The sequence below is a fragment of the Cyphomyrmex costatus genome, unplaced genomic scaffold, assembly GCF_001594065.2.
Source record: "Cyphomyrmex costatus isolate MS0001 unplaced genomic scaffold, Ccosl1.0 scaffold55, whole genome shotgun sequence".
Taxonomy (NCBI): Eukaryota; Metazoa; Arthropoda; class Insecta; order Hymenoptera; family Formicidae; genus Cyphomyrmex; species Cyphomyrmex costatus.
The window spans coordinates 1,353,851-1,367,964 of NW_017279708.1; the positions used below are offsets into that span (position 1 = coordinate 1,353,851).

The window sequence follows — 14,114 nt, forward strand, 5'->3', positions numbered from 1 at the left end:
AAAAAAAAATGCAAAAGTACATTTTTAAATTGATTTTAAAAAAGTAACGGAAAAGTAACGAAAAGTTATTTTTCAAGTAACGGTAACTGTAACGAGTTACTTTTAAAAAGCGATAACTGTAACTGTAACTAGTTACATTTTTTACTCGGTAACGAGTAACTGTAACTAGTTATTTTTAAAAAGTAACTTTCCATTCCCTGACATTTTCATATTTGATCTAATAATAAATCTAAGAAAAATGATTGTCACAAAGTTATACCTCTGAAAGTTGTACTTTATGTAAATGCAACGTGACTGCAATTTATAGATTCTAATTCTTTGGTAAACTTGTTATTTCTTCAAATGCGATATATCCTTAACGTTTGATTACGTGTCGCGATACAAAGTTATAAATAAGAAGAAGAATATATATGTATATATTAAGTACATCAATTAAATGTATCCCAATACAGTGATAAATGTATAGAATGATATAATACGTATTCACTCTGTATGTTCATACATATCATTGGAATAAAATTATTACGAATATATATTTATAAATGTTATTTCAAAATTTAATTTCACATAATGCTAATAACAATTAAATAAAAAAATATATTTTAAAATCTTATTATAGAGAATTAAATAGACTTGTCACGTGAATTAACGTTTCATATAATAATACTATTTTTTTCCATTTGTGCAAAAAAGAAGTTAAGTAACCGATAGAACGATGTCCTGTCAATTGTGTGTGCATGTAAATTGCAGTACAAATGCGAGTCATCTTCTCGCATGTCTACTATCCGGCATAATATGTGATTGTGCTTGATGATGACGTCTGCTGGCACTCACGTAACAAAGACCAGTATTATTGTCGATAAGTTACATAACTGAGCATAGGACAAAAACTCGACTGATTACGCAATGCTGCATAACAATGCCAGTTGCAAATGTGTAAATAGTCTTTACGACTTACGGCACAAAGCTCGACTCTGTCACTTTCTTTTTTATAAGCTGTTCTGTTGCTGTTTCTCCACAAAAGTAGCGATTAACTTCAATTGCCTTCCTTATTATTATATTAATTAATTAATTAATTAATCACTAGATGACAAATCAAAGAGAAGATAATTTTTATTATACAATCCCAGCTATCGATTGAGAAGCTATTGATTGAGCGTACATAGAATTTGATCGGTTCAACAGTTTTTGAGATCCATATACAGGGTGAGGTATTTAAAATAAACTTGAATAATTCGCTTGTTTTTAACAATAGAAGGAAAAGTATCAAATAAAAATTGCTTGGTTTCGAGGGACTCAATAATTTGTTTTATAAGTGGAGAAGTAAAAGATCGGCAAAGATCACAAATCTGTTTTTAAATAGAATGATATATTTCTTTACTTACATTCTGATGGAGATCTTGCGAAATATATAGATCATCATAGATGAAAATTATATCGACTTTTTCCGCTTTCTCATTTTGCAAGACACGCACTTCCATCGATAAATAAATTCAAACTGAACAGTAAATATGGATAATACTATGTACGATTCAATGTTTATTTACATACCGTGATACACTTGAACAATTAGCGGTATTGCAATATACCAACAAGCAAAGAAGACACGAAATTATTCGCAGAGTGCATTGAAACAATTTATTTTCCATTCAATTATTTTCTATTATTGACTTTGGGTAACCTTGAATGACCTTCAATTATAAATTACTGCATTTATCTTAAAATACTCTATCAAAATTTAAGTAAAAAAATATATCATTCCATTTAAAACAAAAATTTGACCTTTGTTTATCCTTTACGTCTCCACCTACAAAATAATTAATGATATCACATTATGTACCCCTCGAAACCAAGCAACTTTTGTTTGATACTTTTCCTTCTATTGTTAAAAACAAGCGAGTTACGCAGGTGATCTGTTTTAAATGTCTCACCCTGTATATGTAACTATAATCTCGGTTCCCCGCAATTCGCGTAAACTCGTAAAGTATAAGTAAAATATGTACCTATATGTATGTCGTTGTGCGCTATTGCTTAGTGAAACACTCTCCTGATTGATGTTTTTGTTTTTTTTTGTCATTAATTATGAACAGTATAATTATAGTTTTCATGCGCAGTAATTAAACATTAATCTTAAAATTCAACAATCTGTCTACTCTGGAAAAAACAACTGTCTCTTATATGATGCTGTGTGTGTGTGTGTGTGTGTGTGTGTGTGTGTAAGAGGAGTTGATTAAAAATAATTTCAACTTGAAGAGCAAAGTTACAAAATCTATTGTAACTTTATGTGTTAATGTAATTTATGACACGCGACTGATTTATCTTCAATATTGTTAGAATATGTTAACAAATGTTTTCATTTTAAATTGTCATTTTAATAACAATACTAAAAGTGACCCAATTTAAAGTTGTAACGTCTATTGTTTTACATGCATGTATATTTATTAAATAGATATTTGCACTTTTAGAACCTTAAGTTTGGCTTACCGACTCCTTTTTTGGTTACTTTTTACTTATAATTATAACAGAATTATAATTATTACTTATAATTGTTACAGAAAGTCACTGTCTTTTATAATTTTGTTACAATAAAATATATTTTATGAATAACGAACAGCCATATTTATCTTGTGGCTGTTATGTTTTACTGATGTAATAGTGTGATAACGTAATATAGATACCTATTGTTACGACTCAAATCTTGATTTGAAATCTCTCAATAGCAATGACGTGAAATTACATAAAGAGTGTTTATGTTCCAAGAATAGCATGCAGTGTTACTTACACAATTATGCGTAGTATACTTTGGATTAATTAAAACAAGAACACGTAACAAAACGAAAATATAATAGAATCCATCATATTTGTACATATATATATTCTACATATAAAAATGATTAATATATGTAATATGTATATAACTGATAAATATATGTAATTTATTGCATTGTGGTCTATTTTCAAACAATTTATACTATCGTGTAATAGCATAAATTGTACTTTTGACAAAAACGAAAAATTTTTATATTTGCGTGTAAATTCTCGTTAATAGGGTTTTGTCAGTTGCCATCAAATTTTTCTTCTGCCAAGTCGCAATAACGAAACACACTTTATCATTAATTGGATACTTGGGTCGTTGCTTTATTATAAAAGTTGGTTATTAAAACATTCCGCTTTGTTACGTAATGCTGCATCACATCTCCCTGCCGATGCGCGTGCCGATCGATTTTAGTATTACATATCATATAAACATTAATACGTAACAAAAGTCTCAGATGTTTCAACTTGGCATAAACGAATGATTTCTTTTTTTACGTTAACAAAATAACAAGCAACATACGTGTAATAACATTTAGAAAAAGAATAGCTTAAATTTATAATGTATAGTAATAAATTATGTGCGACATATCTAAACTTTCCATTTATACATATAGGGAAGGGTAGAGGAATTGTAAATACGGAGAAACGTGAACGATATTATATTATTACAGTATAATAATAATTATAGAATAGTAATCTTACACACGCACGCACGCACGCACGCACGCACATAATCTTTTATTTCATTTTTATTAACTAGTGTATAGTTCGATGTACAATAATGTACATACGTTAGTGCCGTACTATAACACGTAATCATAGAATGCCATTTAAGGTAAATATCATTATACAAAGTTTTGATGATTTTGACGTATTATTATAGGCTGAGGGAAAAATGGAAGAGTTACGAATATCTAAGCGAAAAGTTACTATAATTTACATATGGATATATATTATCATTATAAACTATAACCATATTTAAAAAACACAAAAACCTTATCGTTTAAAATTACCAAAGTTATAAGAACACATGTGTATAGTATCGTGTAAGGGGTGACTGTTTTACAGCTGCCATGTGGGATAAGGTTGAAATAGTTTTATTTTTTGTCAACTTACGAATTCTATCCACTTTTACTTTAGAGTCAAAGCATTATTTCTGAAAAACTTGAAGCTTTTTAAAATAAATTCTTCAAGAAGAGTGAAGAATCGGCATGGGGCATCTAAAACGCACAATTTTTTAGCGATCCCTAATTAACATTGTGCGTTGCACATGCCAGTTGGTCCTGTTGAAGAACGCTCGTTGAACAATATGAATGAAGTGATTATTCGAATTGTACTACTCCTACGCCTGATTCTTATGTAATCAGGTTTATAACATAATAACATGACACGTAACAGCCTTTTTGCAACGGATTACCACTAACGAGTAAGGACAGGTGTATATCGTGCTAGGGATGACTTTGTTTCACGATAGTTGTAATAATCGCGAAGAATTATAATATCGCCTAATCTCGTTTTTCATTAATACGTTTTCTCTAAATTGATTAATTTATGCAAAATCGAACAATACAAAGATTTGTATAATATATACGTTATTACAGAATTATCTCCAAATATAATAATACTACTGTTAAAATCTATTTTGTAGCAGCTAATTTAATTTTCTTACTTTACATTAGTGTGTTAATTACTCTTACTTATATATACAATTAATTTAAAATTTCGATGCGATAATTGTGCTCCGGGAGATTTTATTTTCAACGCGAGAGAGAGAGCAATAATATGTGTTTTTCGATCGATGCCAAAAAGAGTGATTGCAAAGAACCTGCACGCATACACATGTATATATGGTACATATACGCGAGATTATCTTGAGGAGTGTCGGCCTTTACATAAAAAATATAATTGTAATATACGTTATTATACGCTATTATGTACCTAGTACTCGCCAAATATATAAATGATGTTACATATGATTTAATTACATATTATTACGTGTAAAAATCTTGTAATATATAAATTATTGTATAATTTTATAGGTGCATTTAAATTAAATCAGATGAGAAAAACAAATTATTAAAGTTTTTATGTTTTACTTTCAATGTTATACATATGTTATCATTCTTATTTGCAAATTTATTAATTATTGTACACATTTTAATTACATCTTTTTAAATATAGAATAAAATTTTCAACCCAATTTATTATTAACTTATTACCGCACATTTATGTCTCTTTTTATGCAAATTACACGCGAGACAACTCGACATTATCTCATCTCAATATTCGAATCTATAATCCAACATCCCACACTAGGAGGCACAAAAGGATTTCTCAAAATAACACATTGATATATACATTTAACGTGTCTGCAACGATGTATTCGTTTGCACGTCATCGATGATTCCTTCGAGATATATGTATGCATTGTATGTACATATAGGTTTAAAAACATCGCGTCAATTCACGGCATTATAGGTATACTTTTCAAAATTTATATAGCCTTTATACGCGTATGATTAAATAAAAGAGTAAATCATGTAATTTTTGAATAGATATTACGTCTTAAAAATTAAAAATATTTTATTTTAGTCAGAGAATTTTTCAAAAAAGGATATTCTTGGGATAATTTTGATGTTTCTGAGATAGTCTACGTAGTACAGATATACATATATCACTCAATAAGTCCCAGACATAATAGATGGCGCACTAATAACAAATCCATATGATTTTTAGAAAGTACTAAACCTTCAAATATACGTGTCAAAATTTTAGCTCAATCGGACCTTTACTTTACAAGTTACAGTGGTTTAAGTGACACGCTACTTTTGTCGAATTTGAGCGACCAGAGCGTTCAGCATCATTTTTGTGTTTTTACGACCGCATTTAAAGTCAGCATATATATATACCACCTTTTAATTGTTGTTTCCGACGGAGCAGAGTCCGAATAACACTTATCATTGCCATTGCTTTGCTTGAATGGTATTTTTTCCCATCGGGAAGCAATGCACTTTATCAACACACGAATTCAGATTTTTCCATTGTTTTGAAAAATGCAAAAGTAGCGTCACTTAAATCACTGTAACTTTTGTTAAGTAAAAGTCCGATTGAGCTAAAATTTTGACACGTATGTTTGAAGGTTTAGTACTTTCTAAAAATCATATGGATTTGTTATTAGTGCGCCATCTATTATATATCAGGCCCGGGACTTATATTGCGAGTGATGTGTTATCTATTGTATAGAAATAATATATAGATTCAAAGATTCTTTAATTGTGTATACATATATGTATAAATAAATTTCTATTTCGAGTCCAAAGTAAATTTCGACTTGTGAACGTAAAACAATCTTTCTCATTTCATCTAGTACTTACGTAACACAATAAGTTATAATCGTAGAGATGGGATGTGATGGAGTAAAAACATTCGTACAATTGCTTTTAAGCGGCTTTATTGATTCTGAATCTAATGGAATGTAAATGCGGAGTTATTCAAACGAACGAGAAAGGGATGAAGAGAATAAACCGCGGAGAATAATCCGTGGTTGATTTTTGGAAAAGATTTCGTAGGCGTCATTGATCGATTTATGAAGTGTGTCAATGGAAATTGGTCCTTAATGCCTCCTGAATGCCTGGCGCGGTCCTCCGGTGTTTAGACGATTAGGCCAGTCGCATAATTCTTATACGCGTACGGTAAGGCCGGGTATGCCGAGTACGCGCTATAAGTCGGTAGGCTGTATGCGCTGTAAGCTAACGGTGCGGAAACGATCGGAGCACTGTAGGATGTCACAAGCGGAGCGCCGATGATCGCGCCAGGTGCTGGTGCGGGCGCGGGTGCGGGTGCAGCAGCGGCGAATGCCAAAAAGGCGAACAAGCACAACTGTAACAATGACATTTAACGTAATAACAAATTACGATATTGCAAGTGCAGGTAAATACTGCTAATACGACTCTGTATGAATGGGTATAATAATAATGGCCAAGTATAACAATATTGGTGTGTACCCTATTACAGACGGTACCTACGTCAATCGACTCTCTCTCATAGGAAATGAAAGCAATCCTCAGATTGCTATCTCAATAGAATGAGATATATCTTACTCAACTTTTATAAGAGCTTTTATATCTTATATTGTGTTAAAATTCGTAAATTTATTCGTTTTTCTCCAGGCATTTATATAAACAACTGAAAATGTTCCTCGACGTGATCTGTTAGAATTTTTTCTCGTTGCGAATGTTTGAAATAAAAATTATTCGTATTAAGATTTAAAAATGATATGAATTCTAAATTTGTGCAGTAAATCGAATTTTCTATCGAAAAATTTACCAGCGATGAATCGAAAAGTATGATGTGAATAAAAAATAATTTTTCTAAGAAGTAGGTGCAGTAAGTCTCTCTCTTTCTATAATAATCCACGATAAAAATTAACAAATATACGAGTACGTGCAAACTAACGCGTTTCACATATCTCTGATGCTTTTCACATCATTATCTATAATTGGTTCCGCCATTTTTCATCAAGACAATTAAGAATAAGGCAATGCGGACTCTTACTTATTATTAATCTTAAGGACACTAGATGTAATTAGATATTATAAGACTAGCAACTAAACACCGTTGATTCACCGTGTGTATGTATAACTGAGATTATATGCGAGAAAAACGATCTTCTCCATATAGAGAAACAGACATCGCAAACGGGGATATTAATCGTGTATAAATCTCGACGCTGAAATCTCTCTTAATTGACTTACCAGTTTGAACATCTTGGAGCTCGTATATGTCTGGCTTGCAGTCAGTACGATAATATTCCAAAATACGACGTATCTCCTCTTATATAGGAGCAAGCGATCCCTCGGCCTCCACCTCTCTTCTCTCTTTTGCGTTTTCTTAACGCACCTTCGAAGAGGGCGTCGCCTTGTCTCAAGCAGAAAACGAACGTACGCTAGGCCGCGATTTTTTCTTTTTCCGTTTCTTCCTTCAGTCGCGGATGTCGACAACCAATGGAGCTTTGTTGCGCGAACATACATTAAAATGGGGTAGGGTGATGATTCTTCAAGGTCCCCCATGACGGCCAGGCGTGGTCAGACTACTCTCCTTTTCTGTCTCGGATGCCAACAACGGGAGTATAATACGCTACAAGAGCTTCTCGACTGACAAACCTGTAACCTGTTATATGTCGCAAAAACCCCTACCTGACTCATCTACGATAAGTGATTATCAGGTAATATCAATTTTTTATTCGAATAAATTTATAATATAAATTTGTAATAAGGCTCAATAAATTTAAAACAATTAAGAAACAGGGCTACACGAGCCAAAAATTCGTTAGAATATTAACTAACAGTAAATAAAGAACTTTATTTGTGTTAAAATATATTAAGTTTAATAAAAATTAAAGACAAAAATGAAAACAAACGTTTTAAAAACTAACAGAGGTCGAAACGTTTGTTTTTAATTGTTGTCTTTAATTTTTATTAAACTTAATATTTTAACACAAATGAAGTTCTTTATTTACGGTTAGTTAATATTCTAACGAATTTTTGGCTCGTAGCCCTGTTTCTTAATTGTTTTAAATTTATAATAAAATTTTCTATATATTATATATATCATATATACTTTATCAATAAATCTATACAATATATTCAATTTTATGATATTGCATTCTCTCTCTCTACTAATAGAAATCTCACATAAAAGTTGTTATTATTAAATCCATTTAGCTCGATTTAGACCGTTTAATTATTTAATTTGCATTGCAAAAAATGATCGAAATCTATTAATCTAATAAAAGAGTTACGGATTGTATGATTAAAATATTTATATAATCTTATTTAATTAATAAAATATTTTACTAATTGTTTATCATATGGGTAACAGATTTAAAGGGACTTTGCTATAGTGTATTATAATTGTGACAACTAAGTATTACGCACGAAGTTTCGAATCTTACGATTACAAATCAAGCTTCACGTAACGTTTTATTGCATACCAATAAATTTGCTTAGGTTTGCAACTCGTAAAAAATATTTCTCAAGTAACAGTAATATATATATTAATCGGCATGTCTAAATCATCACGTATTATAGCTTGTTTCAATGTTATTAACAATAAGATAATCGTTATTTTACTTTTATGTATTTACATATTTATTCTTATCGAACATTTTTAATTGCAGATATTATCCGCGATATTGCCTATTTATCGGTATTTCCAGATTTAAAAATTATTTTGCGACTTGAGGTTGTATAGGACTCGTAGAAGAGCATTTCACGTACACTCACGCCTACATGTCGATTTGATCGCTTCAAAGAAGCAGCCTCACTTGATTTGAACCTTTTGCAAGCGCCGCGCCGTTCCCCGAACACATTCGCTTAAACTTCAAATTTACTAAGAGTTAATCTCTTAAAAAAGAGAGAGTTTCTCTCTCTCTCTCTCTCTCTCTCTCTCTCTCTCTCTCTCTCTTCCCTTCTCCTCTCCTTCTTCCTTTCTTTCAATAAATATATTTTAAGTAAACACACCCCATCGAAAGATTTCACAAGTTCGATAAAGGGGATCATTCTTTTGTAACAATCACGTCAACTCATTTATGACGTCATTAAATTTTTACAAGAGACTCCGAAAATATCGTATTCATATTTTTATTTATAAGAATATAGTAAGGAAGAGAATGTCAAATACACATATAATATATAGTTAGGTGGAGATGCACTTGATTATATGTGAAAAAAATAGAGTACATAATTTCATAAAAAATGTATTACTTTTACTCGGAAAAGTTAATTTTATTTATCTAATTTTAATTAATTTTTTCTTAACAGCGACACAGATTGAAATATTTATTATATGCGTATCGTCATACGCATATAACTTTTAATCTTTGTTTTCAGAAGAGATATTCATCTGTGTATGCTATTTTCAATTGCGAATTTAATAATTGTGTACAATTTCTATGTATATAGAGTAATAAATTGCTTCTGACAAATAAACTATATGTGATATTATATAGTATATCCATCTCTTACAACTATTCTCGCCAATTACATGTAACATCTAATGGATTTTAATCACTTATATTGTTATTTATTTTTCGATCTCTTGCCGATCAGCCCGTATTGTCGATGCATAGATACACATATAAAAAGACACATATTGTTCAATTGAACTATACATTGCGACAATTACATTCATTTTGGTGAAAGTCGAAGGAGAACCGAGACGACCGTTTACCCTTGGTCTAGCTTTTAATGTCACGAGTAGGTGTCGATTGACTTTCGATAAGAGTTTTATCGACTCATTTTATCTTCGTATAAAATTGTCGTAAGGAGCAAAAGGAGATTATCGCTCATTTCATATATTTCAATTTCCTTTAGAGAGAATTAAGTGTCTTTTATTAGTTTTACGTATAGATAATATTTATTTCTATTAATCTTTTAAATGTATCTTTCTCTAGTTTATTCTATAATTTTGCAAAATAAAATGTTTCGTCTATTTCTCTATTACAACTTCTTTTACTTTGCTCATTTTTTTAGAGCTTGTATAATGATATTAAATATCGAACATTTAACAAAAAATAACAATTAATATAGGTAACATATTACAAACACGCGTAAATCTAGCTGCACTTTGCATACGAAAATGTTTCATTGATAAAAGTCAAATAATGCTTGGCGCTTTTTTGTACGTCTTAATACATATAGTTTTCTATATGTGCATATCCGAGAAACGATGAATCGAAGAAAGCGAAAAATAAATCCTCATAATTGTATTATACGGATTATTATGCACAAAAGATTATGCAAATATATATATATATATATATGTAAAAATATAATATGTATAATAAAGTATCTTATTGTGTATTGTGTTTTTTACAGTGCTGCCTTTGACGTTATCATATCGGATTATTTATATATAAAGAGCGCAATCATCAATTGTATTTAAAAGGTTTAATTAAAGATGATAAAAAATATCTATAGTTAGAGAATAAAAAAATTAATATTTATTTTTTTTATATTTTCTCTCGATGTACTTATTTTTATATGTATATGTAGTTAGCAGGATTTATTAATAAGACTAATCGCGCGAAAGCAACATAAAAGGAAGAGAGAGAGAGAGAGAGAGATTTAACAGATTATTCATCATCATATCTCAAGAGAGAAACATTGGTCGGTCTATATAATTTCGAGTAGACGAGCATGTACGGCCGATTAAGGTGGCGTTTCGCTGCACGCGGGTAGACTCGATGAACTTGAACTTGAGAAAAAATATGCGGGCATCGCCTTGAAGTTCTCTCCGTTGGCTGATGAGATCCGGTTGACTAAGCGGGAAAGAGGGGAACTGGAAACCAAAACAGGACTGACCGTATTGAGAAAATTATACTAGCAGAGGCCACGCGACGTCGACGATCTCGAACGAGTTTTGCTCTCCACCTCTCTTTCATGTTTGCTTTTATTTCCTTGATTACGTCGTGACATAAACCGCTTGAGACACTGGATCCTGTGTTAAGCGAATTAAATTTGTATAATATACATATGTATAGGTATGAGTGATTACTTTTTTTTGCTTTACTCTAAATCAAAAGGATCGTAAAATCGGAGAACTTGACAGATAAGATGTGTGTATATGTTTACTAGAAAATATTAAATAATCTCCATAAATTCTCAATATGCTTGTACATATACGAGTATATTATTATTTGATATCTAATAATAATAATTTATTACATGTACCTATATGTGCAGATAGCTAAAATTAATAATATCGTTAAATATTTTACAATATTTCAAATAAATTAATTAATATGGTTTCTTACAGATGAAGAAAGCTTTATCTGTAGATCATGGAGAAAAAAGGGAAAATCTTTCCAGAAAGATGTATATAAATTTTAATAATACACACACACACACACACACACACACACACACACACATATGGATTATAAATAAAGAATACGATAAAAATTTAGAGGGAAAAATTGGATTTATTGAAAGTATTACAAATACTTGACATATAATCACGAGGTAACATTTGAATTGTCAATCGATCGTTTTTGCCATAAAAATTTGCGGTAGAGATCCAAACAAGCATCGAGGTTGGTTCGCAATGCAGGATTAGAGTAGAACTGGTGCGGAATAGGCAGCATATCCTGCGTATGCAGCTGCAGGTGCAATGGCGTGAGTGCTGTAAGCTGCTAGAGGCGACGCGGCGTAGGCGATCGGAGCCAGTGGAGCTGCCGCTGCTATCGCGGGAGCTGCGGCGAGTGGAGCTGCGGCGAGCGTGTTGTAATTTCTAGCTACCACTTGGCTGCTACTGGCTGTCACGATGGGCGCTGGAATTGCCGCTGCAATTGCCGCAGGTGCTGCTAAAACCGCTCCTGGCGCAGGTGCAGGGGCAGCATAAACGATAGTTAGGAGAACGGAGAGAAGGCACTAAAAAAACCAATTAATTCCCATTATAATCTCGTGATACGATGTAGTGCAAAACAGAAAAAAAATAAGATTGAAATGCAGAAAAAAACGCATTAATGCCGACAAACGTATTTGTCAATAACACGAGCATTGTTACACACACACATCTTTTATTACATTTTATAAAAAATATTTCTAAGATATTCAGATAAATAAAATCAGTATTTTGCAAAGAATTAGAAAACAATAGTGCTTCCAAGTTTTACATGAGCACGTACTTATATTATACGTGCTTGCAAAGAATGTAAAATAATAATAATAATAATAAAATGAACGCAATTATATAAAACGCTTATTAGAATAGAGCGTTACAATCTTCGAAACTCACCAGCTTGAACATGTTGAACGATTTAATAGATCGAGACTGCTATACTCGAAGCGATGAAAGAAAGGGTTCTGCTTTCCGATCGAAAAAGCAAAAGCCTTTATAGTGCTTTGTTCGACCCCCAACTGACACATCGTCAAGGCCAACGGTTCCTCTACCTCCTGGTTAACGAGCAATGAGCATCGCGTCTCGGACCGAGCCTCTTAGCACAACTCTCTCTCTCTCTCTCTCTCTTACGAGCACGACGAGCATCCTCAAGTGGCTTTCCTTTCAACGTCAAAATGTTTTCGTCATTGATTCGCAACATTTCAACGACCTTCGCGATTAATGGCTAGCGAAACAGTTAAACGGCAACGTTATTCCTATAGCATTGTTGCCTTTCTAAAAACAGCGCATTTATACGATTTCTTCCGTAATTTCTTGAAATTTCGATCACATCTTGAGATTATATTTTGATAGCTTAACATCTGATGAAGACGTATATATGGGTCTTGTGAGGACTATTTGCGAAAGTAAAATAATATTGTATAGTAATCGAGATTTATAGATCGATGGAACGGAACATGTATGTAGGTACGAATTCAAGAATTTACGATGGTCCACTAATTTTTGTGCTAATTTGATCGAACACATACGAATAGATCTGTTCGCTAATTGTCAGCCAACGCAGCCGTAAGTCAATCTGGATGCGTTCCACGTAATCATTTTCCCTGTCGTGCAACCTTGCCACACATCGTATTCGACCACGTACCTATATGGCAGGGAGGATTACATAACGATCCATTCCGCACCAGTCGCGTTTATGTAATTTTGATTGGGCAGATATATCTCGGATATATCGAGGAAAGTGCAACTTGTGCAGCCCATCGCATCGCATCGCTCGATTAGTGCTGTCATAAAAGATTTTTGATTATAAAAAAGATAAGATATATATATATATCTTTTTTTTGTCGCCACGTCGCGTCGCCTTATGCACTTAAAGAAAACGAACCAATTTTGAACCAAGCTTGAACAATGCAAAAATTTGTCAACATTTATACTCGTACTTTACAGTCTCTTCTCTACGTCGTATGTACTTGTATACAATTTACTTATACTGTATATATCATTCTAATCAAGCATTATCTTTCAATAAGCATCAATCTGATTAATTTCGAATGCCGCAACATTTATATATTAAAAATTAGTTGAGATTTGATCGATGGATTATTATATATACGATGATTCTCGAAATATTCTTGTTTCGCGCCCAAAGTCAATCGTGAATCTGGTCGCGATTTTAGCGTGACATTCTCTGGGTTACGCATCGATAATCTAGATACACGGCGATTTACGTAACGTGTCGTAGCTTCTTGAGCAAGTAGGCGCACGTACATACCCGAGGAAAGTATTACCTACATACGTACTACTCGAAAAACGCACATGACCAATATCGGACAGATGCTGAAATGAAAGCGATTGTCGCTGAGAATGATCGAATCAATCAAAATCACGTCTGTATA

General features: G+C 32.2%; 1 protein-coding gene across 1 annotated transcript; it reads right to left on the reverse strand.

Moving 5' to 3' along the window:
• Nucleotides 1-6,251: 6,251 nt before the first annotated feature.
• Nucleotides 6,252-12,695, reverse strand: LOC108779029 (cuticle protein 18.6). The gene is made up of 5 exons (XM_018546360.1): nucleotides 12,616-12,695; nucleotides 11,943-12,248; nucleotides 11,285-11,316; nucleotides 7,572-7,716; nucleotides 6,252-6,696 (listed from the first exon to the last, which is right to left on the reverse strand). The coding sequence occupies exons 1-5, from the start codon at nucleotides 12,625-12,627 to the stop codon at nucleotides 6,469-6,471; spliced, it is 723 nt and encodes a 240-aa protein (XP_018401862.1). The 5' UTR covers nucleotides 12,628-12,695; the 3' UTR covers nucleotides 6,252-6,468.
• Between the last annotated feature and the right edge of the window lie 1,419 nt (nucleotides 12,696-14,114).

Bases quoted from the DNA above. Each gene is read 5' to 3' on its own strand.
- LOC108779029 (XM_018546360.1), bottom strand. The intron at 11,317-11,942 runs GTTCTACTCTAA...CGCTTAACACAG, and splicing joins ATGCTGCCTATTCCGCACCA to GATCCAGTGTCTCAAGCGGT. The intron at 6,697-7,571 runs GTAAGTCAATTA...TCATTGTTACAG, and splicing joins GCTCCAAGATGTTCAAACTG to TTGTGCTTGTTCGCCTTTTT.